General features: G+C 39.5%; 2 protein-coding genes across 3 annotated transcripts in view; both read left to right on the forward strand.

The window, feature by feature from the left end:
• Positions 1–159: 159 nt before the first annotated feature.
• On the forward strand, positions 160–22,085 carry TMEM237 (transmembrane protein 237). 2 transcript variants are annotated; one of them, XM_043445648.1, is made up of 13 exons: positions 160–371; positions 2,416–2,447; positions 3,041–3,051; positions 3,940–3,996; positions 6,913–7,050; positions 11,867–11,987; positions 12,771–12,928; positions 15,146–15,269; positions 15,557–15,748; positions 17,053–17,126; positions 17,772–17,865; positions 18,287–18,408; positions 20,452–22,085. In XM_043445648.1, exons 1-13 carry the CDS (start codon positions 330–332, stop codon positions 20,511–20,513), a joined length of 1,227 nt encoding a protein of 408 aa, XP_043301583.1. In that variant the 5' UTR covers positions 160–329; the 3' UTR covers positions 20,514–22,085. The 2 variants fall into 2 exon arrangements, with proteins under 2 accessions (XP_043301583.1, XP_043301582.1); XM_043445647.1 differs by lacking the exon at positions 160–371 and adding an exon at positions 967–1,105.
• Positions 22,086–24,174: 2,089 nt separating this feature from the next.
• Positions 24,175–24,719, forward strand: part of C2CD6 (C2 calcium dependent domain containing 6) — a 137,977-nt gene continuing 137,432 nt past the window's right edge. Inside the window, exon 1 of the mRNA XM_043445794.1 lies at positions 24,175–24,431. Within this exon, the coding sequence (XP_043301729.1) occupies positions 24,195–24,431 (237 nt within the window). The 5' untranslated portion in view covers positions 24,175–24,194. The remainder of the gene's footprint in view (positions 24,432–24,719) is intronic.

Raw genomic sequence — 24,719 nt, forward strand, 5'->3', positions numbered from 1 at the left:
TGTGAGCCCAGATTTTATGTCCTGCGTCTTTGGATGGAGGGTAAGTAACTGGAGAAAATTTGAGAATTGCCTGTTTCAACACACACTCACTCACTCATACCCGAACCTAAACGTTAGGTCGGGTGGTTAAACGCTAGCGTCTCTCAACCCCAAAGCCTCGGAACGCGAAGGCTGCCAAAGCGGAGGCGGGCGGAGACCTGGCCCGGGGGCGGCGGCCTAGTCCGGCACGGCAGAGCCCCCGCCTCCCGCCGGTCCCGAAGGCTGCAGCGTCGCGGGGAACCAGGCTCCCGCCGGCAGCAGTTGCGCCGAGTCCAGGCGGGCAGAGCGCCATGAGGGCCGACTCCAGGCTCGGGGTGGAGGAGGACCACCGGGTGAGCGGTGAGGGCGTGTCGGCCACTGCCTCAACGCGGCCGCTACCTCTGGGGCGGGGCCGACGCCGACCTGCTGGGACAAGAAGCGGCGAGCCCGGGTCTGGAAGCTCGCGCATCCGCCCCTTCGGCGCTCACAGGATAGGGATTGGGAGCGGGGGCTAGAAGTTCTTCCCAGGGCCGGACCCGAACTTCAGGAGCTGGGCGGAGAGCCAGGCCTGAAGTTTCCGGGGGTGGGAGTGAGGGTGTTGCCATGACGACGCCTCATTCACTTCGACCCCGCCCCTGCGGGTACGGGGGCTGCCAGCGAGGCCCTTCGTATCGACTCCTCCCGGAGAGCATTTTAGCTGCCCAGGAAAGAGATTTGTTTGCCAGCAGGGACTTTTAATCTCTCAAACAAATCACTGCAACCACTTGGGAAACCATGGGAAAAATCGTGATTGCTACCCCGCACCCGCTGGAGTCTCCCTCCGCGGGGCCCCGACTTTAACGCCCACTTTCCCGCAAGATTAGCCCGCAAAAGCCACACCGGGTCTCCGTGCTCCCCCTCGCTCCCACCCTGCTGCGTGGAGGCTGGGGGTCAGAACCGCCTGTGCGGCGCAGCTTGATGACGCATTGCGCCTGCGTTCCCGGCCAGCCAGGCGGGTGTGAACCCGGGCGGGGTGTGAGTTACCCGCGCCCGGGAGCCGGCGCTCCCGGAGGGCCCAGTTTTAGACGCAATGGGGAAGAAGCAGGTGGTAAGCGAGCCTTAAGTTACTTTCAGTTTAGTTGAGCCGTTCTACTTTTGAGGAACGTAGAGGTTGAGTTTCTGGATGGATGACACGTCATTTTTGCGGGACTTTTGAAATGAGGAGTTGTCTTGTGAACTGAGTCTTTGGTTAGAACCGGTCCATAGCATCTTTTAGAACAATACCGTTTTGTAGACTGATGAACAGTACCTATCCTTTGTCAGTTCAGTTTTGACTACTGGGTAGTGCTAAGAAAGCAGGCCATGTCTTAATCTTGTAGCATTTTTATTAACACACTCTTTGAACGAATGGATAGCTAAAGGGGATAGTTGTGGAACAGCAATGAGTTGTTTAAAATTTAACCCATCAAAATCAATGTCTTCTGCAAGCAGCTGGAGATACTTGGAATATTAAACTGATTACTAGACATATTTGTTAGTATTTTATTTTGAAAGATTCCAGAGTGCTACTTAACTGTAATTTCTGTGACCTGCAAGCACTTCTTTAAAAACGTGTTATTTTATATTGGCCTATAGCCAATTAATGTTGTGAACACTTTTCTTGTTCATGTAAAGTAGAAAATTTATACTATATTTAAAATTTTTTTCTTTCTGCCCTAAATTGGGTGTTTCACGTTGTATTCCGAGTATAGTTTTTAAAAGGTTACTATGTTGTGTTAGTAACCTTTTAAAAACGTTACTATATAAATGTTAGTGTTTTACTCTGTGACTTAAAACCTCCATTGGCTTCCCATTGAATTAAGGCAAAATCTAAGTTCTTCCTGTCGGTCTTCCTAATTAATTTGCCCATGACCTGATAACCGTGCTTCACCTTTATTGGCCTTCTTTTAGCTGAAACTCTCCAAGCCCACTCTCCAGTAAAAGATTTTATATTTGCTCCCCTTTGGCTCCTTTCTTATTCAGGTCTCAGTTCAAATACCTCAGAGAGACTTTTCCTAACTAAAGCAGCATTCTTCATTCATATATATAAGCACATATATGCTTAAAGTTATCTTCTAATACTTAACCATTAGGATGTAATTTGCATAAAAGCAAGGCTCTCTCGTTTCTGTTTATTAATGTCCCTACATCCCTAATGCTTAGAACAGTGTCTGGCATGTAGATAGTGAGGAATATAGGAAGGAAGGAATTTTATGTGAAATTTAGAAGTGATAGAAAAAATTAAAATTGCCCATCTGATTCTCATCTGTATCTTTTGGGTTTCATCTGATGAACAGGGTTATCGAAAATTTGAAATACATGAAGTAAAGATGCTCCCAGGCCTTTACTTACAAGCAATTTTCTGTCTTTTTCCCATAGCGTCCTCCACGAGCCCTTCCACCTGTGCCAAGGTAAAAATAATTTACAGTAATTTTATTATCTAGTTTTAAAAATGCAAAATGAATAAAGTGAAAAAATTTGACTAGTACCATTACACAATTATAATAATTCAGAAAAGGCTTCCTCAAGTTTAAAGATGAAAAATCCTTGAATCATTAAGATAACAGTTGTGATTAAACGTTCTGTTTCAAAGACTGAAGGTCCACATATTAGTATACTGGGTCCGTTCTGAATGTTTTAATGACTTGTTGATCAGAATTCTGATCCTCTTTTGTTTGCGAGAATAGTTTCCTCAGAGTTTAAGCTGATTTTAATCAGTGACAACATAAGAGTTCTTAATCTGTTTAATCCACTTTATTAATAGACAGGGAGTATGTAACTGTAGGTTCAGAAAATATTGGGGTTATTTTGTTAGTCTTATTAAACAGCTTATTATAAATAATAAGCTAGTTTGTAAACTAGCTGATTTTCTGTGAAAGCTAATTTTATTTTAAATTTGTAATGATACAAGTCAATTTACAGTCTGAAAGTTTAATAGATTTCTAATTAATAGAGTTTCTCTTTTTGTCTCTGTCCTGATTAAATTTGGTGGTGTCATGTAAAGTGCTATGCAAGGTGAGTTAGTTTTCTGTTAATGTAAAATTTTCTAAATACAGTATTTGATGTTTGAAAGTTGTTTCCCCTTAATTTTCCCTTAAACTTGAATCTGAATGGTACACTTTATAATGTCACAATTTTTTTTATCATATTAATCTCCTATGACTGCCATTGACACTAGTTATATGTTGATATTTGACCTTAAAAGTTAAAAAGCATTCATCCCTGAATGGAGTCACCTAGAACATAACTGTGGTCTTGCATATAGTTCTGTGATAGGGACTACATCTTCTTTTGTCTCATTTCATCAGGGTAGACTGGGTTATGTCACACTAACCCCCAAATCTCAGTTACTTAATATCATAAGGGATTTTTCTGGTTAATGCAAAGTCCACTGTAGGAACAATCCAGGACAGTTACCTTCCTCTCCCTTTTCACTAATGATGCAGTGATCTCAGCTACTTCCATGCTGCAGTTCTGCCATCTTAACATGAGGCCCCCTCAGTTGCCACAGCAAGGGATGGGGAAGCTGGAGGGTTACTCACTGGCTCTTCCAATGTCTTGGCTCCCAAATGGAACAGAACACTTCTGCTCACAGCCTCTTGGTCAGAACCAGTCATAGGCCCCAGTGCAAAGGGGCTGGGAAATGTAGGGGATCAGATGAATATTTGATGAGCCCACTTTCTGTCACAGTTTATAACTTTACTGACCAGCCATGAGCTACCTGTATTTACCCTATGGGCTTCCTCTAACTTTGTCAATATCTCACCTTCTTCCCCTAATGTATAGAAGTTGACTGGACCCAGGGAAGAGAAGGGAAAGGTCTTCCCCACTAAAAGTTCCCTTTTGACTCTTCCTTGCATTGACTCTTAGGCAGCGTTTTCTGGTGTTCTTTCTCTTTTATAGATGATATTCCACTTAGTCGTCCTAAGAAAAAGAAGCCCAGAGCAAAAACCCCGCTTGGTAAGAAGTTGTTCTTTGTTGTGTGGGATCACAAGTTTTTCCAGGACCTCAGACATGATAAACATCACAAATCAGGGAGAAGCAAGGCCCTAACAGTCCCAAGTCACTGCTGTGTTAAAGATAGAATCAAGTTCACTCTGAAGCAGTGGGATTCTTGATGGTGATGAGGGTTAAGGCCATGGGCAGGCTGAGGAGTATCTAGAAACATTTGTGGAATAAAGGGTAGTGCTGCCCCAAATCTTAACTTCCACAACTTTCTTGGACTCTTTGAGGTCTTTTATCCCCAGATAACATAAGTTGTCTTAAGCTGTGGTCAGTTCCAGACCCTTGAACAAAATATGGATTTAGAGACACAAGGTTCTTGTATCCCTTATTCCAGTCAGAGAATCTACATTAGAACATGAGTCTGAGGTCAGGGCCATATCATCCAGGTATTAAAACTCCAATAATGAGCAAATTCTATGAACTTTTTTGTCTTATTCACTGATAATCTTGGATGTTCTGCCGGTAACTTGAACTCAGGATGTTCAGTATTTATTATTACTTCCAATGACAAGTTTTACTTCTTTTTTAAAAATTTTATTAATTTATTTGACTGCACTGGGTCTTAGTTGTGGCATATGGGATCTCTTTTTTTTGACTCTGCTGGGTCTTTGTTACTTCATGTGGACTTCTCGAGTTGCGGCAAATAGGGACTACTCTCTAGGTGTAGTGCGTAGGCTTCTCATTGCTATGGCTTCTCTTTTGGAGCACCGGCTCTAGAGCACAGAGACTCAGTAGTTGTGGAGCACGGGCTTAATTGCCCTGGAGCATGTGAAATCTTCCCGGAGCAGGGATCAAACCTGTGTCCCCTGCATTGGCGGGCAGATTCTTTACCACTGAGCCACCGGGGAAGTCCAAGTTTTACTTCTCACTTACTTACTTTACTTTTTTACTTACAAGGTTTTTTCATGGACCCCTCCTGCTCTCCCAGGGACCAGGGCTGGAAACCTCAGAGGCACCTTTGAATTCTGCAGTTTTCACTCTACTTTCTGCCTCTCAGAGACTTGCTGCTTCTTCCTTTGTTTTTATTTATTTAGCTGTTTTTGGCTCTGCTGGGTTTTGTTGCTGTGCATGGGCTTTCTGCAGTTGCTGTGAGCAGCGGCTGCTCTTCATTGTGGTGCGTGGGCTTCTCATTGTGCTGGCTTCTCTTGTTTCGGAGCACAGGCTTCAGTGATTGCAGCACATGGGCTCAGTAATTGCTGCTTGTGGGCTCTAGAGCACTGGCTCAGTAGTTGTGGTCCACAAGCTTAGTTGCTTCACAGCACATAGGATCTTCCTGAACCAGGGATGGAACCCATGTTCCCTGCATTGCAAAGTAGGTTCTTAACCACTAGACCACCAGGGAAGCTCAAGTTTGCTTCTTATATGGTAGTTTTAATGTATTTTTCCTGCTGTCATTTCCACTGCCACAACTATGGTTAGTCTAGCACCTTTCTTCCTCTCACCTGAGGTATTGGGGTTGCCTCCAACATTGCTCTGGACTTCTAGCTTCCTTCCACCCTACTTTGTCCTGTTCACCACTGCTGGATGAACATCCTAAAGCTCATAGCTGGTCCTACCTTATACCTGGTCAGAAACTTATATTAGCTTATCATTGCCCAATAAATGGAGTAATAGATGGTGGGTGTAAGAAAAGAGAAAAATGGAGATACAGAAAAATGTATACAGAAAGACATACAGACATGGAACAAAAAGGAATGAGAGGCAGAGAGACTTAGATTCACAAAGATACTCACTGAAATGCTAGGCTCTAAAAGTGTACTCACAATTAAGTACAGACATGTCTTACCTGTGGACTTAAAAACATCACTGGTGAAGAATACAATAAAAACTGAGTTGAGGGAACAGAGGTACAGCTCTGTCCCAGCTACCAACTATTTTTCTTGTAAAAAAGAAAAAAAAAAAAATTCTGTGCTCTCGACCAAAGGGGTATATTGCTGGCTTTTATTAAAGTTGTTGTTCAATTAGGTTATTTCAAATTTTTCACTCCAACAACTTGCAGCTTTTCTACATAAAATAGTGGATGATGGGGAAGAAGAGATATTTCTATAATGTGGATTGCTAGCAGTGAAATTAATGAAAGGACCTATGCATTATTAATATAAGTTTCTACTAAATTGCCTTTAACAGAGCTTTAGTTATCTTCATACCAGCAACAGAGTTTGAGTGTCACATTTGCTAAGTCCTTGAGAACGCTGGAAAATATCAACTTGAAAATTTTTTTTGTTAACCTAGTGGACGAAAAGTAGCTTATTTTAGTTTCCATTTCACTCAGTACTATTGATAATACTAATACACTAATACATCTGTTCATTTGTTCACTCATCTGTATTCTTTTGTGAAGAAACTAGCAAGGGAAGGTATGAAGTAGGATTCAGATCTGCCAAAATGTGTCAAAATCTGTTCAAAGATTTAATGAGGGGAGAGATTGATAAGTTATCTGTTAACTGCAGGTATCCATGATGACTTTATCATGTGTTAATTTATAAATGAAGGACTAAACTGTTGATAGTTAGAGGCTGATAACCCTCGAGGCATAAGAGAAGTAAGAGTTCCCTATGGTGACGGTTTCTATCATGTTTTCACTTTTTTGAAAGCTCAGAAGTGATTTTCCTCCTCCCCGTCTTTTGTTCTTCTTTCTAGTCCCCAGGTTTTTCCTTCTCAGTCTTCCTTGTTCCCTCATTTCTTTTGTTTTTTTCAACTTGAAGCCCAAAGTTACAGGTGAGGAGGGAGGAAATCAAGATCTGGGGCACAGTTCTGTGAGAGAAGAGGATATTATATAGGAAACATTGCAGTTGCCCTTTCCCCTATTTTTGAGAGTTAGTGGTCTCTGCTCAAGTTATCCCCGTTTCCCCCTACCCTGTTTCTCTGTAGCCAGTGCTGCTTCGGAAGGTCTTGTTCAGACTGCTGCTCACAGGCCACCTGAGGGCAGCGAGCCACCAGCCCAAGACTCCATAGAACGTCAAGAAGCTCCTGTTCAGCGGAGGCAGAAGAAAACGAGGCTACCTCTTGGTATGTAAAGAAACTGAGGTTAGGTTGTGACAACAGTTGTGGTTTGAGGGATATGATTTAAAACCTGTCTGTTTCTATTTTTCCCCACTCATATCCAGTTTTTTCTTTTTTTGCTTAAAATTTTTCTTGCTGGGGTAACTCTAGAAGGTTAAGTCAGGAATATTTTAGAGGATCTCTTTGATCATGAAGTGAAGTGAAGTGAAAGTTACTCAGTGGTGTCCGACTCCTTGTGACCCCATGGACTATACAGTCCATGGAATTCTCCAGGCCAAATACTGGAGTGGGTAGCCTATCCCTTCTCCAGGGGATCTTCCCAACCCAGGTATTGAACTAGGGTCTCCTGCATTGTAGGCAGATTCTTAACCAACTGAGCTGAAAAGTGAAAGTGAAGTCGCTCAGTCGTGTCCAACTCTTTGCGACCCCATGGACTGTAGCCTATCAGGCTTCTCTGTCCATGGGATTTTCCAGGCAAAAGTACTGGAGTGAGTTGCCATTTCCTTCTCCAGGGGATCTTCCCAACCCAGGGATCGAACTCACATCTCCTACATTGCAGGCAGACGCTTTTATCCTCTGAGCCATCGTGGAAGCCACCACCAACTGAGCTATAAGGGAATATATATACAGATTATGAGAGAAGGGATGCAATTTCAGAAGCAAAATAGAAAGTTTAGATCTTGGTGTGGCTTCCGATGGACAATGGACATTTAGTCTCTGACAGTTCTGGAGGCTAGAAGTCCAAAATCAAGGTGTCCACAGGGCCATGTTTTCTCTGAAGTTTGTAGGAAAGAATCCACCCTAGCCTCCTCCAGATTCTGGTGGTGGTTTGTAGTTCTGGGCATTCTTTGGCTTGGAACAGCATAACTCCATTCTGTGCCCCCATCTTCACATTTTTCCCTGTGTTTCTGTGTCCAAATTTGGCTTTTCTTATAAGGACACCAGCCATTGAATTTAGAGCCCATCCTAATCCAGCATGACCTCATATTAGCTTGATCACATCTGCAAAGACCCTATTTCTAAAGTCTCATTCACAGGTTTTGGGGATTAGGACTTGCATATATCTTTTTCAGGAGACACAGTTCAATCCAGGATGTATGCACATACACATATATACAGTAAAAACAATGGAAGGATATAGCAAAGTGTCAACAGTGCTAGGAGTTTTAGAAGGAGGAATTAGGGATGATTTTTTAAAATTTTCTTTCTTTATGTTTAATAAATTTTCATATATTGTATGTGTAACTTTTATAATAATTAGAAAAATGACAATAGACTTTATTAGAGTTAAAAAAAAGAAGGAACAAAGATTGTAAGATTAGCTTTCTCCCATTAACATTCAGTTCAGTTGCTCAGTCCTGTCTGACTCTTTGCAACCCCATGAACCACAGCACGCCAGGCTTCCCTGTCCATCACCAACTCCCAGAGTCCACCCAAACCCATGTCCATCGGGTCGGTGATACCATCCAACCACCTCATCCTCTGTTGTCCCCTTCTCCTCCTGCCTTCAATCTTTCCCAGCATCAGGGTCTTTTCAAATGAGTCAGCTCTTTGCATCAGTTGGTCAAAGTATTGGAGTTTCAGCTTCAGCATCAGTCCTTCCAATGAACACCCAGGACTGATCTCCTTTAGGATGGACTGGTTGGATCTCCTTGCAGTCCAAGGGACTCTCAAGAGTCTTCTCCAACACCACAGTTCAAAAGCATCAATTCTTCGGCACTCAGCATTCTTTATAGTCCAACTCTCACATCCATACATGACACTGGAAAAACCATAGCCTTGACTAGACGGACCTTTGTTGGCAAAGTAACGTCTCTGTATAGGTTGGTCATAATTTTCCTTCCAAGGAGTAAGTGTCTTTTAATTTCATGGCTGCAATCACCATCTGCAGTGATTTTGGAGCCCGCAAAAATAAAGTCAGCCACCGTTTCCACTGTTTCCCCATCTATCTGCCATGAAGTGATGGAACCAAATGCCATGATCTTAGTTTTCTGAATGTTGAGCTTTACGCCAACTTTTTCACTCTCCTCTTTCACTTTCATCAAGAGGCTTTTTAGTTCTTCTTCACTTTCTGCCCTAAGGGTGGTGTCATTTGCATATCTGAGGTTATTGATACTTCTCCTGGCAATCTTGATTCCAGCTTGTGCTTCTTCCAGCCCAGCGTTTCTCATGATGTACTCTGCATAGAAGTTAAATAAGCAGGGTGACAATATACAGCCTTGATGTACTCCTTTTCCTATTTGGAACCACTCTGTTGTTCCATGTCCAGTTCTAACTGTTGCTTCCTGACCTGCATACAGGTTTCTCAAGAGGCAGGTCAGGTGGTCTGGTATTTCCATCTCCTGAAGAATTTTCCACAGTTTGTTGTGATCCACACAGTCAAAGGCTTTGGCATAGTCAATAAAGCAGAAATAGATGTTTTTCTGGAACTCTCTTGCTTTTTCGATGATCCAGTGGGTTTTGGCAATTTGATCTCTGGTTCCTCTGCCTTTTCTAAAACCAGCTTGAACATCTGGAAGTTCACGGTTCATGTATCGCTGAAGCCTGGCTTGGAGAATTTTGAGCATTACTTTACTAGCATGTGAGATGAGCGCAATTGTGCGGTAGTTTGAGCATTCTCTGACATTGTGTTTCTTTGGGATTGGAATGAAAACTGACCTTTTCCAGTCCTGTGGCCACTGCTGAGTTTTCCAAATTTGCTGGCATATTGAGTGCAGCACTTTCACAGCATCATCTTTCAGGATTTGAAATGGCTCAACTGGAATTCCATCACCTACTAGCTTTGTTTGTAGTGATGCTTCCTAATGCCCACTTGACTTCACATTCTAGGATGTCTGGCTCTAGGTGAGTGATCACACCACCATGGTTATCTGGATCATGAAGATCTTTTTCGTATAGTTCTCTGTGTATTCTTGCCACCTCTTCTTAATATCTTCTGCTTCTGTTAGGTCCATACCATTTCTGTCCTTTATTGTGCCCATCGTTGCATGAAATGTTCCCTTTGTTTGTCTTAATTTTCTTGAAGAGATCTCTAGTCTTTCCCATTCTGTTGTTTTCCTCTATTCTTTACATTGATCACTGAGGAAGGCTTTCTTATCTCTCCTTGCTCTTCTTTGGAACTCTGCATTCAGATGCTTATATCTTTGTTTTTCTCCTTTGCCTTTAGCTTCTCTTCTTTTCTCAGCTATTTGTAAGGCCACCTCAGATAACCATTTTGCCTTTTTGCATTTCTCTTTCTTGGGGATCGTCTTGATCAATGCCTCCTGTACAATGTCATGAACCTCTGTCTATAGTTCTTCAGGCACTCAGTCTATCAGATCTATTCCCTTGAATCTGTTTGTCACTTCCACTGTATAATCGTAAAGAATTTGATTTAGGTCATACCTGAATGGTCTAGTGGTTTTCCCTACTTTCTTCAATTTAAGTCTGAATTTGGCAATAAGGAGTTCATGATCTGAGCCACAGTTAGCTCCCGGTCTTGTTTTTGCTTCTCCGTCTTTGGCTGCAAAGAATATAATCTATCTGATTTTGGTATTGACCATCTGGTCATGTCCATGTGTAGAGTCTTCTCTTGTTTTGTTGGAAGAGGGTGTTTGCTATGACCAGTGTGTTCTCTTGGCAAAACTCTATTAGCCTTTGCCCTGCTTCATTTTGTACTCCAAGGCCAAATTTGCCTGTTACTCCAGGTATTTCTTGACTTCCTACTTTTGCATTCCAGTCCCCTATAATGAAGAGGATATCTCTTTTGGGTGTTAGTTCTAAAAGGTCTTGTAGATATTCATAGAACCATTCAACTTCAGCTTCTTCAGCATTACTGGTCAAGGCATAGACTTGGATTACAGTGATATTGAATGGTTTGCCTTGGAAATGAACAGAGATCATTCTGTCGTTTTCGAGAATGCATCCAAGTACTGTATTTCAGACTCTTTTGTTGACTGTGATGGCTACTCCATTTCTTCTAAGGGAATCTTGCCCACGGTAGTAAATATAAGCGTCATCTGAGTTAAATTCACCCATTCCAGTCTGTTTTACATCACTGATTCCTAAAATGTCAATGTTCACTCTTGTCATCTGCTGTTTGACCACTTCAACTTGTCTTAATTCGTGGACATAACATTCTGGCTTCGTATGAAACAGTTTTCTACACTGATGCAAAGCTTTCTCTATAAACTGTCAGGGTGGCTCACTCTGCACCTATGCACACAGTGAGATTTATGCTGAGCACCCACTTTTCTTCTGGGAGTCTAGAATTTTGGTATGTGTTTGGCAGCAGGTGCCTCTGTGATCACTCCCCAGTAAAATCCCTGGCTGCTAAGTGACTGATGAGCTTCCCGGGAAGAGAAAGGAACACATGTGTCATCACAACTTGTTGCTGGAAGAATTGGCACATCCGTGTGACTTCATTGATAGGACTCTTGGAAACTTGGACTTGGTTTCTTTGGGACTTTGTTCCATGAGGTTTTTCCTTCTTCTGATTTTGTTTTGTGTCTTTTTCCTGTAATAAACTGTAACTGTGAGTGTAAATGACTTGTGAGTCTGTTGAGTGAATCATAGAATTTGGAGGTAATCGTGGAGCTTTGACACACCCTCAATGTTGGATGACTTAATTTTTCTTTTTTCATGTTGTTTGACATCATGATTTCAAATTTTCTGTTGAGTGTTTAGAGGTATAAAATTTTAAAAATTAAAGGTTAGTAAGACGGTGAAAAAAATTGGGGAACAATTAGAATTCTTAAAGTTCTTTTGTCTTACAGAAGTCTTACATGCTACTTTTCTTTTTTGCATCATAGTTATTTAAAAACTTAACCTGCTTTATTTTCAGAATTGGAGACTGCCTTTACCCAGAAGAAGACAGCTAGTCCATCTTTATTACCAAATGAAAATGGTATCAATGTGGAGCCAGATGAGGAGCCAGTTATTCAGAAACCTCGAAGAAAGATGAAGTAAGGATTTATTTGTCCTTCTAAATATTCTGCAGAGGTACCCTGATGCTTAATTTGGAGCTCCCAAACAGCAGCTTCTAAGTCTTATTAAATATTTGCAGTTGTGTATCTCTAGGATTAGTAGAATTACAAGGGTATTAGTTAAACTAGTCTAAGGATAACTTTGAAAAGAGTAAGCCCACTGAGAAAAGTAAAATATTATATTTAAATAAAATATTTTAGGAGCTGTGTCTAAAGAAGAGGAACACAAATAGAAGATTTTATATAAATAGTAAAAATATTACATATTAAAGGTATTAAAGATTAAAGGTGGTATTAATAAGGTAGGCTATTATTTATTTCCTCATATTAATAGAATTCAAATTATGATTATTCTAACAATACATAAAATGTTTATTTCAGCATAGGAAATTAAGTCCCAGGTGAAATAGAATGGTATACTTTAAAGAAGTGTACTGGAAGGTATATAACACTGTTGTTCATATTTGGAAATGACCCTACACATAGTGATCAGTGTCTATATAGAATCATATAATTTTAAGTCTATAAAGAACCTTTCAAATCTAGTTCAGTCACTTCATTTTCCAGATGAGAAAACTGAGGCCCACAGAAATGTAAGTGACTTGCTGTACAAAGAAGTTAATAACTGATCCATTTGAGTAAAAACCAAATTTTCTGACTCCAAATCCAGGGTTCTTTCCATTAGACCCGCAAGAGCCTCCTTATTTGGGTCTATGAAAGGTCAGTAATCATCCATTTTTCTTACATTCTCCTTGATTACAGGAAAACCCAGCCAGCGGAATTACATTATGCCAATGAACTAGGAGTTGAAGATGAAGACATAATTACTGATGAGCAAAGTAGTCCAGAACAACAATCTGTATTCACTGCACCCACGGGCATTAGCCAGCCTGTAGGCAAAGTGTTTGTGGAGAAAAGCAGTAAGTAGATCCTTGTTTTGGAACATGAACCCTTTAAGAATTATACAGGGATATCCTTTGACCTAGGAATTATACTTCTGGAAATCTGAATTAAGGAAATAAGTAAAAATATGGATAAAAATTTATACATAAAGCTAATCATCACATTGTTATTAATGAGAGCAAAAAACTGAAAAAAAACCTAAATGTAAAACAGAAGGGGAGTGATTCAGACAGTTCATGACATATCTATACGATGAAATCTTCTGCACCACCAAAAATAATGTTTAGGGAGAAATTTTCACTTCGTGGGAAGATGGTAATGAAAAGTAAACATACATACTTGTAGTTAGATTTGAACTATAGAGAAATGCATAGGACAAAAGACTAGAAGAAAATATGCTGAAATGTTAATGCTGGTTGTTTCTAGGTTGAGATGATTGGTAATTTAAAAGCTTCCCTTTCCCCCACCCATTTCTTTATTCTCTGCTGTACTTTACCAGTTTTCTGCAATTGGTAGTGATAGTGGTGGTGGAGCAAGTAATGATATAAATTCTATCATTAAAAATAAATAAGAGAAAATACATGATAGTATTGCCATATTAAATGAGAAATAGAACATTATAGCTATGTTTTGTTTTAGAAAAATAGTTCTGACATTGTATATAGCACACATTGGTTATAACACTACATTTGTGGTGTTTAAGAAAAACCTGAAATCATGATCATAACCATATATTAGTCCCATGGATATGCTGTGGACATGCTGCCTAAAGAACTCATCTAAAACATAAAGGTCAACCCTTAAAATTTACAACTTAGATTTTGCATAAATTGTTTTAGAATTCTGATTCCTTAAGAGCCCACTTAAGGGATCTTGGCGATGTTGGCCAGTGAGAAACCTGTGACCCAGAGAGGTGGACTCACCCAGGGTCTCACAGTTGATTAGTACAGAGTTGGGACTCTAACCAAAGTTTCATGACTTCTAGTTAAGGGCTGTTAGAGGAGACTGGCAGGCTACAGTCCATGGGGTTGCAGAGTCAGACACGACTGAGCATGCACGCAGCAGGACTAGTATACCATGTGGCCATTTAATTTGCTTCAGTCTGTTTTCAAGCATTGGAGGGCCTGATGTTGAAGCTGAAACTCTAATACTTTGGCCACCTGATGTGGAGAGCTGACTCATTGGAAAATACCCTGATGCTGGGAGAGATTGAGGGCAGGAGGAGAAGGGGATGACAGGATGAGATGGTTGGATGGCATCACCGACACAACGGACATGGGTTTGGGTGGACTTCGGGAGTTGGTGATGGACAGGGAGGCCTGGCGTGCTGCAGTTCATGGGGTTGCAAAGAGTCGGACATGACTGAGTGACTGAACTGAACTGATTTTCAAGCAATGTCACTCAATCCTCATTTTTATTCTTGCCTCCTGTAGCACAGGAACTTCTCTTAGTAAAGTAACTGACCATGAAATGTACCAGTGATCTGCCCAGCAGTTGCTTTTTCTTTGGGAACATTAGGTATCCCACTTCTGTCTTTCCTTCTCCAAAGTGCCTGACAACCAGGTTTGGCAAAAATAATGGAACCTTTCCAGTTTCCTGAGGTCCATTTGTGGATTGGCTGATGAATGAGAAGGAGCCTCCTTGTCTGCAGTAGAAGCATAAAGCTCTGCTCATAGTATTGAATTTTGACCCTTGAACTGATGGTTTCCATGGAATCTTAAGACAAGTGTATGAAACAATCCGTTTCTTTCCTGTCATCACAGAACGCCATACTACATATATTGGCATCCTTTCCTGAGAAATTTGAAGTGTTTTCAAATATTGACTTACCTTTATAGTGGTAGAATTTACACTTTAATACTTGTAAAAATCTCTAAATTAGAATCTTTTAGACTATATCATGTTAAAGGTTTCCAGACTTCATTCTGAATTACAAGTTCATTGTTGTATTTCATTAAATAAATTGATTTCCAAGACTGCTTCTTTAATATCTGTTTTGGGTTGAGAAGAAAGTGTGTGGACATCATTTACTTCTCTTCAAGATTAAAATATTGTATGTTTTTAGCAACTGAGAAAAAAGAGACTTCTGAAATAGGAGCCAAATCGGAGAATTTTTAGACAAGAAAACAGTAAAATTTCAGTCTCAACTTGAGGGTTCTTAAATGTAGAATAACAAGAAAGATCACCAGGGTTCTCTGTTGTGAGTTGTTTTTAATTGTGTGTTGTGTTCTTAGGGCGATTCCAGGCTGCTGATCGTTCAGAGTTGATTAAGACCACAGAAAAGATCGATGTGTCGATGGACATGAAACCTTCCTGGACGACCAGAGATGTTGCACTGTCGGTGCATCGGGCTTTCCGGTAACTGATTTTGTTGGACTTTTCTTAAGACAAATGTTCCACAGTTTTTTTTTTTAAGTGTTGACTGTTCAATATTGTTAAAAAATACTATCAAAACTTAAAATGGTGAGTGGATATATTTTTCAAACATTGAATTAGAGTTAAATGATCTGCCTATTAGTATAGAGAAAAGAAAAAAGCTTGTTTTTGCTTTTTGTGAAATGTTATTCTTACACGTGAAGAGATTTGAAGAATGAGCTTTTTGCTTTAGTCTTTCGTGTATGTTAACAAAACCGTTTTCCATTCAGGATGATTGGTGTCTTCTCCCATGGCTTCCTGGCAGGCTGTGCTGTGTGGAACATCGTTGTGATCTATGTTCTGGCAGGAGATGAGCTTTCTGACCTCTCAAACCTTCTGCAACAATACAAGACATTAGCATATCCATTCCAGAGTCTTCTCTACTTGCTTTTGGCTCTGAGTACAGTTTCAGCCTTTGACAGGTAAGACTGTTGTGACCGTAGGCCCCTCTAACTTTCTTCAGAAGGAAGTGTTGAGCAAAATGTGTCCCTGACAAACTATGACATTTTCAAAATAGAATTACAGGATATTAATATTAAAGAGCCATTCTGTTTCTGTTCTTTTTGGGGGGAGGAGATGGGACTATTGTGAGCAAAAACATACTCCAAAGTCTTAACCCGTTCCAGCATCAACTCTAAATTCAAAATTGCATCCAAATATAATCAACTCAAAAAGTCCCAAACACACACACTGCTGCATCTATAACCAACAGGGACCTATTGTATAGCCCATGGAACTCTGCACAGTGTTAGCTGCCTGGATAGGAGGGGGGTTTGGGGGAGAATGGATACATGTATCTGTATGGCTGGGTCCCTTCTCTATTCACCTGAAACTGTTACAACATTGTTAATTGGCTATACCTCAATACAAAGCAAAAAGTTAATTTAAAAAAAGACCCAAGCATCTTCCAATGAACTGAATCCAGTATAGTCAAGACTCTGGGTATTGTATTAGTTTCCTAGGGCTGTTGTAACAAATGTACCCCGAACTGGGTGGCTTGAAACAACAGGAATGTGTTCTCTCACAGTTTTGGAATCTAAAAGTCTAAAACCAAGGTGTTGGCAAGGTTGGTTCCATTTTAGAGGGCTCCATGGAGGGTCTGTTCCTGCCTCTTTCTTAGCTTCCAGTGGTTTCTGGCAGTCCTTGGTGTTCCTTGGCTTGTAGATGCATTACTCCAACCTCTCCCTCAGTTATCAGATGACAGTCGTACCTGTGTGTCCATGAATCTGTGTCTCTTCTTATAAAGACACCAGTCTTATTGGATCAGGGCCCCTTGTAACAGCCTCATCTTAAGTTGACAGCATCAGTAAAGATTCTATTTCCAAACAGGGTCACATTCACAGGTCCCAGGGTTTAGAAGTTCAATATGTCTTTTTAGGAACACAATTTAACCCACGAAGAAAACAACAGCTTATCACTCAATAATATGAGTAATAAAAGGAAGTAGAATCTAATGAAATTGCTGATCAAGTTTGTTTCTTCTTAATGCTAAAGGAATGATGACTAAAATAGTCTTTTAGTTAAATGTTATATGTGGCCTTTGTAAATAATATTCTTTCATGTGTGTTAAGGATAAACTGTAGCTACTTAAAGCTTCATAATAGACGGTACATGTGGTAGCATTAAAATAGAGAAGAAAGAAACTGTTGTCTGGAGACTACAGTTTTATACAGTTTTGTAAGAAGTTTACAACTACACTGTGACGAGAGGCTTTTGTATTTTCTAGGATTGACTTTGCTAAAACGTCAGTAGCAATCCGAAATTTTCTTGCTTTGGATCCAAGAGCTTTAGCATCTTTCTGTAAGTGAATAATTTCATAACTGTATAAATTTGAATCAGAAAAAAAGTATAATTTTATTTTAAAAATGATTTTATATTATTGCTACTTATAAACATTTCATATCCATATTCAGTGGAATTTGTAATTAAACTATGGTAGGTATAATTTTGATTGAATTATTTTTCAGTGGAGGTTTAGAATTATTTTTCAGCAGAGGTTATCTAACTTTTTAAAGTTTGTTGTTCTGTGCTACTTAATATTTAACTTTTGTTTTTTCTACTTGACATTAAACAGATAGGGCTGATAGGGCATTTTAGTAACAAACACTATGTTTTTTTTACCTTTTTGGTAATTTGGAGTAAATTTTGTTCTAATTATGAGAATATTAATAAAACTAATTTTAGGGCCTTAAATCATTTAATTTCTTAAATGATCTTCTAGATTCTTGTCAGTCTAATGATAAAATAGTATCTAAAGACCCTTCTCCACCTTTACTGAAAAATAATCTAAGATTACCCAGCCTATTGAAATTGACCAAATGAAATTTTTTGTGTGTCATCATCTCCCAAAGCTCAGATTATTTTTGACCTTAAAGTTATTTATAAATTCCAAACAAACTGGGTTGTTAAAAATACATTGTTAGTAATTCATTTGTCTTTCCTCAGTGTACTTTACTGCTCTTATATTATCTCTGAGTCAACAAATGACAAGTGACAGGATCCACCTTTACACACCTTCTTCTGTTAACGGCAGCCTCTGGTAAGAATTCATAGCAGCACTAGGAATTGTTGATCGTAATAATAGCAACAGTAAGAGGAATGGTGCTATTGTTGTTTTTTCACTCTTTTACTTGTTTTCACCTATAAGTAGTAATGAGGGCCTTGTTTTTGTTTCTAAAATTGTGGCCAAAAAACCCCCTATTCCATTGGTTGATGGGTAACTATTGCTATATACTCTTGCATTTTTAATGAGATATTTTGTAAACAATGTTTTAAATCTTTTAAGTTATGGTTTTAAAATTCTCATGATATATATAGTGTATTTCATAGGGAAGTTATATTTTATGCTTGTTATTCCTCTAGATAAGGATGGCTATTTTTTTTTAAGTTTATAAAATAGATATATCTGGATATATGGATCACAGTGAAGACATTTCTGATGAGTATTTCTGTACCTCTAGGGCAGAAGGAATTGAGGAGCAGGTTCTCCAGCCATGGATTGTGGTGAATCTGGTGGTGGCCCTTCTGGTTGGGTTATCGTGGCTTTTTTTGTCTTACAGGCCAGGCATGGATCTTAGTGAAGGTATTAAAGAAAAAAATAGTATAAGTACATCATAAAATCTTCTATAATGACTTCATAAATCTTCTTTTTAATGGATATAGCATTATGTCATTTATACTTTATAGTATTATAACATTTCAATAACAAAGATGCATTTAAAATAACCCAAGAAGTGTAATAATAAAGTGGTGAAACTGAATGATGTAAAAAACAGAGGAGTGTGTAGGAGAGCTGGAGTCTTGAAGCACTTAGTGAGGGTTTCCACATATTTTGGAGATATTTCTTTTCTTGGACCCTTTCGGGTATTTTAGAGAAAGTCTTTGCTCTTCCTTTCTCTTAGTCTCTTTCTGATCAAAGTATCTCTTGCTGCCCAGTCGCTAAGTCATGTCTGACCCTTTGCAAACCTATAGACTATAGCCCTCCAGTCTGCTCTGTCCGTGGGCTTTTCCCAGCAAGAGTACTGGACTGGGTGACCATTTCCTCCTGCAGGGGACCTTCCCGACCCAGGGATTGAACCTGCAGCTCCTGCTGTGTTTCCTGCATTGCAGGCAGATGCTTTACTGCCGAGCCTCTTGGGAAGCCCATAAATTTGAAATAAATCATATGCTTCATCTGTTAGCCTCTGCTAGACACATATTCAAGTGAATTTATTCTTACCTCCTCCTCTACTTGGCACAAATTCTTAACCCTTCATTGTCTAATGAAGTGTTTAGCAATCTTTAGTGTGCCCAGAGTAAAGTGAGATTTACTAATCTGTAGTCCTCAGACCCCTTTTGGAACACCTGAAGAAGAATCACATTTGCAAACTGCCAGTCTTTCAGCATTGCTCTGAGAACAGCTTAATATTTGTATTGTAAGTTGTGTTTCCTGGTAGATGTTCTACAGTTTCACCCTTGAATCTCTTTGCTGTTTTCTGGACTTTGGCTATTATTTTATTCTTGATTTGTTAAAGCATTTAACCACAGTTTGATCAACTGATTACAGCCTATGTCTCAGAAATCTTGGAACTGAGAATCTTCAACATTTCCATTTGTAAAAACCAAGACAAAAAATGTAATCTGTGTGTTTTCATTCATGAATGTACCTTTTCTTGTGTTATTCACTAATTATTCCTTTTCGATATATTTAAAATATTTTAAAAAATCTTCTTAGGCTTTAGGTAGTTTGCAGTTTTTCTTTAACTTGGTGTAGTTTTTCATCATTCAAAGATTTTTTTTTCATCTAATGTTTACATCGGGACTTTATTTTACTAAATTTCTAAGGTTTTCTTTTTTTTTTTTTTAATATTTCTTGGTATTTTAGTAAACTATGGGACTATGCTTAGTGATAGTTTAAATGTCGAAATGCCAATTAATAACATTCTCCACTGGGACTGAAGCTACATTCAGCTGGCTTATGCAGTATTCAGTCTTAATCACAAAGTGTATGTTACTTATATTTCCAGAATCCTGTTCTCTTTTAGGGCTATATGAGTCAAATAACATTTCCATATGGATAAAAAAAAGGAAATATAAAATGAGGAAGATAATACTCACTTAAAGGGAGTTTATGGTAATTAAATGGGGTCACATATTTAAGCTTTCCTGGCACACACCTAATCTTAGTTCCAGGTCCTCCTCTATGTCTGTGTCCTATATTTTAGGTTATCACGATCACTACAGAATTAGACTTCTTTAGCTGTTTAATGATCCTGGATTTGCTAAGTGACTTAAACTTCCTGGTATGAGTTATTATATTGTCTCTATTATATATATTTTATTTTTCAGGAGTTACAATGCATTAAAAACTTGTACATCTCAAAATGCAAAACTTGTACATTTGTCAATAGTTCATCTTTTAAAACTCAGAGTTCACTATCAAGAAATCTTACTTGTACTCAAGTAAGAATTATATAATATAATAATATAATATAAAGAATTTATAACAATAATTTATAACATAAAGAATTATAATTCTATTATATAATATGTTAATATTTTAAAACTGTTCATTCATAAGTTGTAAAACTCTTTTTGAGATGCTGGGAAATCATTTTAAGTATGATTTGTTCATTTTCTCTCCCAGAGTTGATGTTCTCCTCAGATGTGGAAGAATATCCTGATAAAGGAATCAAAGCCTCCTCATAGTGCCAACTCACCTTCTGAGTAATGACCTCGTATTTAGAATTTTTCCCATTCTTGTTTTTAAATGTATTTTTATATATGTACAGATGTATTTGGAATTGATTTTTGATTATATAATACTGAAACATTTCTCAGGATTATGGAAAATGTTAAAATTGTATCTGCAATTTATACCCAAACATTAATTTCTGTAGCATTATTGTCTTTATGACGAAGGAGATAATGAACTAGAAACCAACAAGGTGAAAGTGTTTATTTCCTGTTTTTTCAGATTAGTTGCATTTATAATCATTATCTTTAAAAGCAGTAATATAGTGCTTTTAAAAAGCCATAACTTTAGTGTTACAAAATATCTATCAGGTTTAAACATAAATTTAGAGAATAGCGAAGAAGGGGAGGAAAAGGACCTTCATTATTTATTTTTCATGTTTCCTGACTGAATAAATTGAAATGTGAATTTTGTCAGTTTTGAAACTGGTTCAGTGGTTGTGTATCATGTAATAAGTAAAATGTAATTTAGCTTGAAAGATGGCTAATAGGAAGGAAGTGTAACTTCTGTTTGAGAAGTTTTATAATTGTAAAAGCTTATTTTTTTTTAAGACCTATACCAGTAGCTCCCATATCTGCTTGCACATCAGAATCATTTAGGGAGCTTTAAGAAACATATATAGCAAAAGAGAAGCCAAGCTGGCCAAGAGCTCGGGAGAGTAAAGGAGAGGCCTGTGAGCTTATTAAGTTAACACTCATTTGACCTCTGCAGACCTTATCCCCTGCCTCTTTTTTTAAATGACAAGAAGTATGAGTAGAAATTCACCATACCTGTTCCCAAGTTCTTTGTCAGAGAGATCTTTGACCTTCAGGGAAATCCCACTCTTCAGGTGGATCCTGCATGGTAAGAGATCTCTTCAGAGCTCTATCTATTGGTGCCTCAGCTGATATGAGACTTAGAACTCAAGACATGAAGGCTCACTGTGGGAAAAGATGTCTCAGAGTCTCTTGGGCACCTCAGTGAAACTCAGCCTGCCCTGATGAGCAACCCACTGAATGCTGTGGAACAGTAGAGGACTGAGAAGCTGATGGTGGAGCTGGGTGGCTCTGAGAATAGGTCTCAATTTGATACACATGCCATACTAGGAATATCTTGCCTGTCTATAAGGTATTCTCCAGCTGTCAGGAGCTGCTGAAAAGGGAATCCCCCTACTGTCACGTGTGTGTATGTCTGTGTATATATTAAGTTCTATACAGTTTTATCAATTGTGTATGTTTGTGTGTCTACCAAGTCTAAAAGCTGTAAGAATCTCTCGTAACCCTTACCCCAAGACCTGGCAATTACTAATGTCTTCTATTTCTTAAATCTTATAATTTCAATAGTAAGTGGAATTATACAATATGTAATCTTTTGGGATTAGCTTTACTCTGCTCAATGTATCCCCTGGAGATTCACCCATGTTGTAAGGCCAAAGTTCATCCCTTTTTATTGCAAAGTTACATTGCAACGTATTGAAGCTTAACCATTGTCAAAGGACATCTGAGCTGATTCCACTTTTTTATTTATGAATAAAACTACTGTGAAAATTTGTGTATAGGTTTTTGAATGAATGTGAGTTTTACAGATTTATTTTCTTGGACTCCAAAATCCTGCAGACAGAGACTGCAGCCATAAAATTAAAAGATGCTTGCTCCTTGGAAGAAAGTTTATGACAAACTTAGCCTATTAAAAAGCAGAGACATCACTTTGCCAACAAAGGTCCATATAGTCAAAGCTATGGTTTTTTCAGTAGTCATGTACGGATGTGAGAGTTGGACCATAAAGAAAGCTGAGCACCAAAGATCTGATGCTTTTGAATTGGAGTGCTGGAGAAGACTCTTGCAAGTCTCCTCACAAGGTCAAACCAGTCAATCCTAAAGGAAATCAACTGAGAATATTCATTGGAAGGACTGATGCTGAAGTTGAAGCTCCAATACTTTAGCTATCTGATGCAAAGAGCCAACTCATCGAAAAAGACCCTGATGCTGGGAAAGATTGAGGGCAGGAGGAGAAGGGGATGACAGAGGATGAGATGGTTGGATGGCATCACTGACTCAATGGACATGAGTTTGAGCAAGCTCTGGGAGATGGTGAAGGACAGGGAAGTCTGGCGTGCTCAAGTCCATGGGGTCACAAAGAGTCGGACAAGACTTAGTGACTGAACAACAACAAAAATACCCGGGAGTACAACCCCTGGGTTGTATGGTAGTTTTATGTTTAGTTTGTTAAGAAATTGCCAAACTCTTTTTCTAGGGTGACCATACCATTCTACACATTCCCACGACATTTTGTGTGTGTGTGTGTGTGTGTGTGTGTGTGTGTGTGTATGAAGAATCCAAATCCATTTTTTTTTAACTGTCCCACCTATATTTTTTTTAAATTTTTTTTCTCCTGAGAGTATCATCCAATTTGTATCTCCTGAATTTCCTGTAGCCCAGAAGTTAGGGCTAGAGGTTTGGTTAGATTTAGGTTAGATTTTTGTTGCATCACATGAGCCCTAAGGAAGTCAGAGTGTGCTGGTGGACAGCAAGTCTCTGAACAGTCATTAAACACGACCCAGAATGACAGCAAACATGTCAGGCATGTTGAGCTATTGTGTGGTGAGCCCTGAAGAGTTAAAAGTGAGGATCAGATTTTTACCTCCAAGAACCCTATCTTTTGAAATTAACAACTAATTCTAATAGTGTGTGCCCACTAATAGGAATACACCAAGTAGAAGCTTGGAGACAGTGGTTAATTCTGCTTTAGGGATATGTATATGGGGTTATAAAACTTAACTAAAGGCTAAACTCTGAGGTGGCCTTTGAATAAAAGAAAACCTGATTCCATGTAGAATAGCCATAAGAAATGATCCTGAGGTGGTATAGAGCAATTTGGAGTCCCTTGGTTTCTGTATTAAAGAATATTTTGTGGCCGATTAAAGAAACTCTGAAAATTTCTGATTTTTGTGTGTTTCAGAAGGTAAGCTGCATGAACACTGGGGCAGTGGGAAGAGTGGATGACAGTAGGCCAGGGACCCCTGCAGTAAACCACTGCAGTCGTCTATGTGAGATACCCTGAATGAGGTGCCGTAAAGAGGAAGAGTAGGGTTCAAAGTATTTAGGATTTGAATTCAAAACTGAAGTTTTAAGATTTTGTGGATATGACATTGCTACACTAAATGTGTTTGGAATATAGACGTCTGAGAAGGAAGATGAATATTAACGTGTTGTGTTATGAATCTGTGGGACAGTCGAGTAAAAGTATCCAAGTAGACTGTTAAAAATATAGCCTCTGGAACTCAGGGGATAGTGTTCGGCGGTGTAGGGAGAAGAGAGAGGGTTTGTGAAAATCTATGGCTGATTCATATCAATGTATGACAAAAAAATAAATGAATAAATAAATTAAAAAAAAATAATAAAGATAAACACACACACAAAAAAGAAAAAAAAAAAAACAAAAAACAAAACCAAAGGGAGGCTGAAACGGCCTAAGCAAGGGCTTGAAGCTGAAACCAGCACAGCCCCTGCTCCAGCCCCGGGCAGAGGCCGGCCCGAACGTGCAGGTCACGTGGTGCGGGTGCGTGACAGGAAAAGCGCGGGAAAGGCGGGGGGCTGCGCCTGCGCAGTAGCCGGCAGTCGGTTAGTGCGCAGACCTGCCCAGCCGAGGATGGAGGGATGGAGCCGCCCCAAGACATGGCTAAGGTTTCCAACACAGAAGACAATCACAACAGGCGGGTCCATTCCCTGTATGCAGCGCCGTTATTTCAGAGAATTTCCCAAACCCACTTGGAAAACATGCAAGCGAGGGAGTCGGAATTCTCTTCTACAGCCTGGAACGTCCAGGAGCAGGACCAGACCTCTAATCTGTCCAAAGTCGAGTTCAAGGAGAGTCCTGGGTACCGGCTGCTGAATGTAAGTGGGGGTCTGGCGGGTGGAGTCTGTCCCCTGACCCCGGAGAGGGTCAGGCAGGACCAAGGGGTCAGTGTGCCAGTGGGAGGGAGGGAAACCTGCCCTCGTTTGGAGAGTGGTAACACCTGAGGGAGAGTTTTCTTGTGGGGCACTGACAGTTATTTAACTTGTCAGAGCCCTGTTTCATTACTGCCTACCCTGAAGGGTTGTCTGAAGAACTAAAAGAGGTAATAATATAAAATACTTAATGCAGTGTGAAGTAAAGCGTTAATAGATGTTAGCTGCTATCAT

The sequence above is a fragment of the Cervus canadensis genome, chromosome 24 (genome assembly GCF_019320065.1).
Source record: "Cervus canadensis isolate Bull #8, Minnesota chromosome 24, ASM1932006v1, whole genome shotgun sequence".
Classification (NCBI taxonomy): domain Eukaryota; kingdom Metazoa; phylum Chordata; class Mammalia; order Artiodactyla; family Cervidae; genus Cervus; species Cervus canadensis.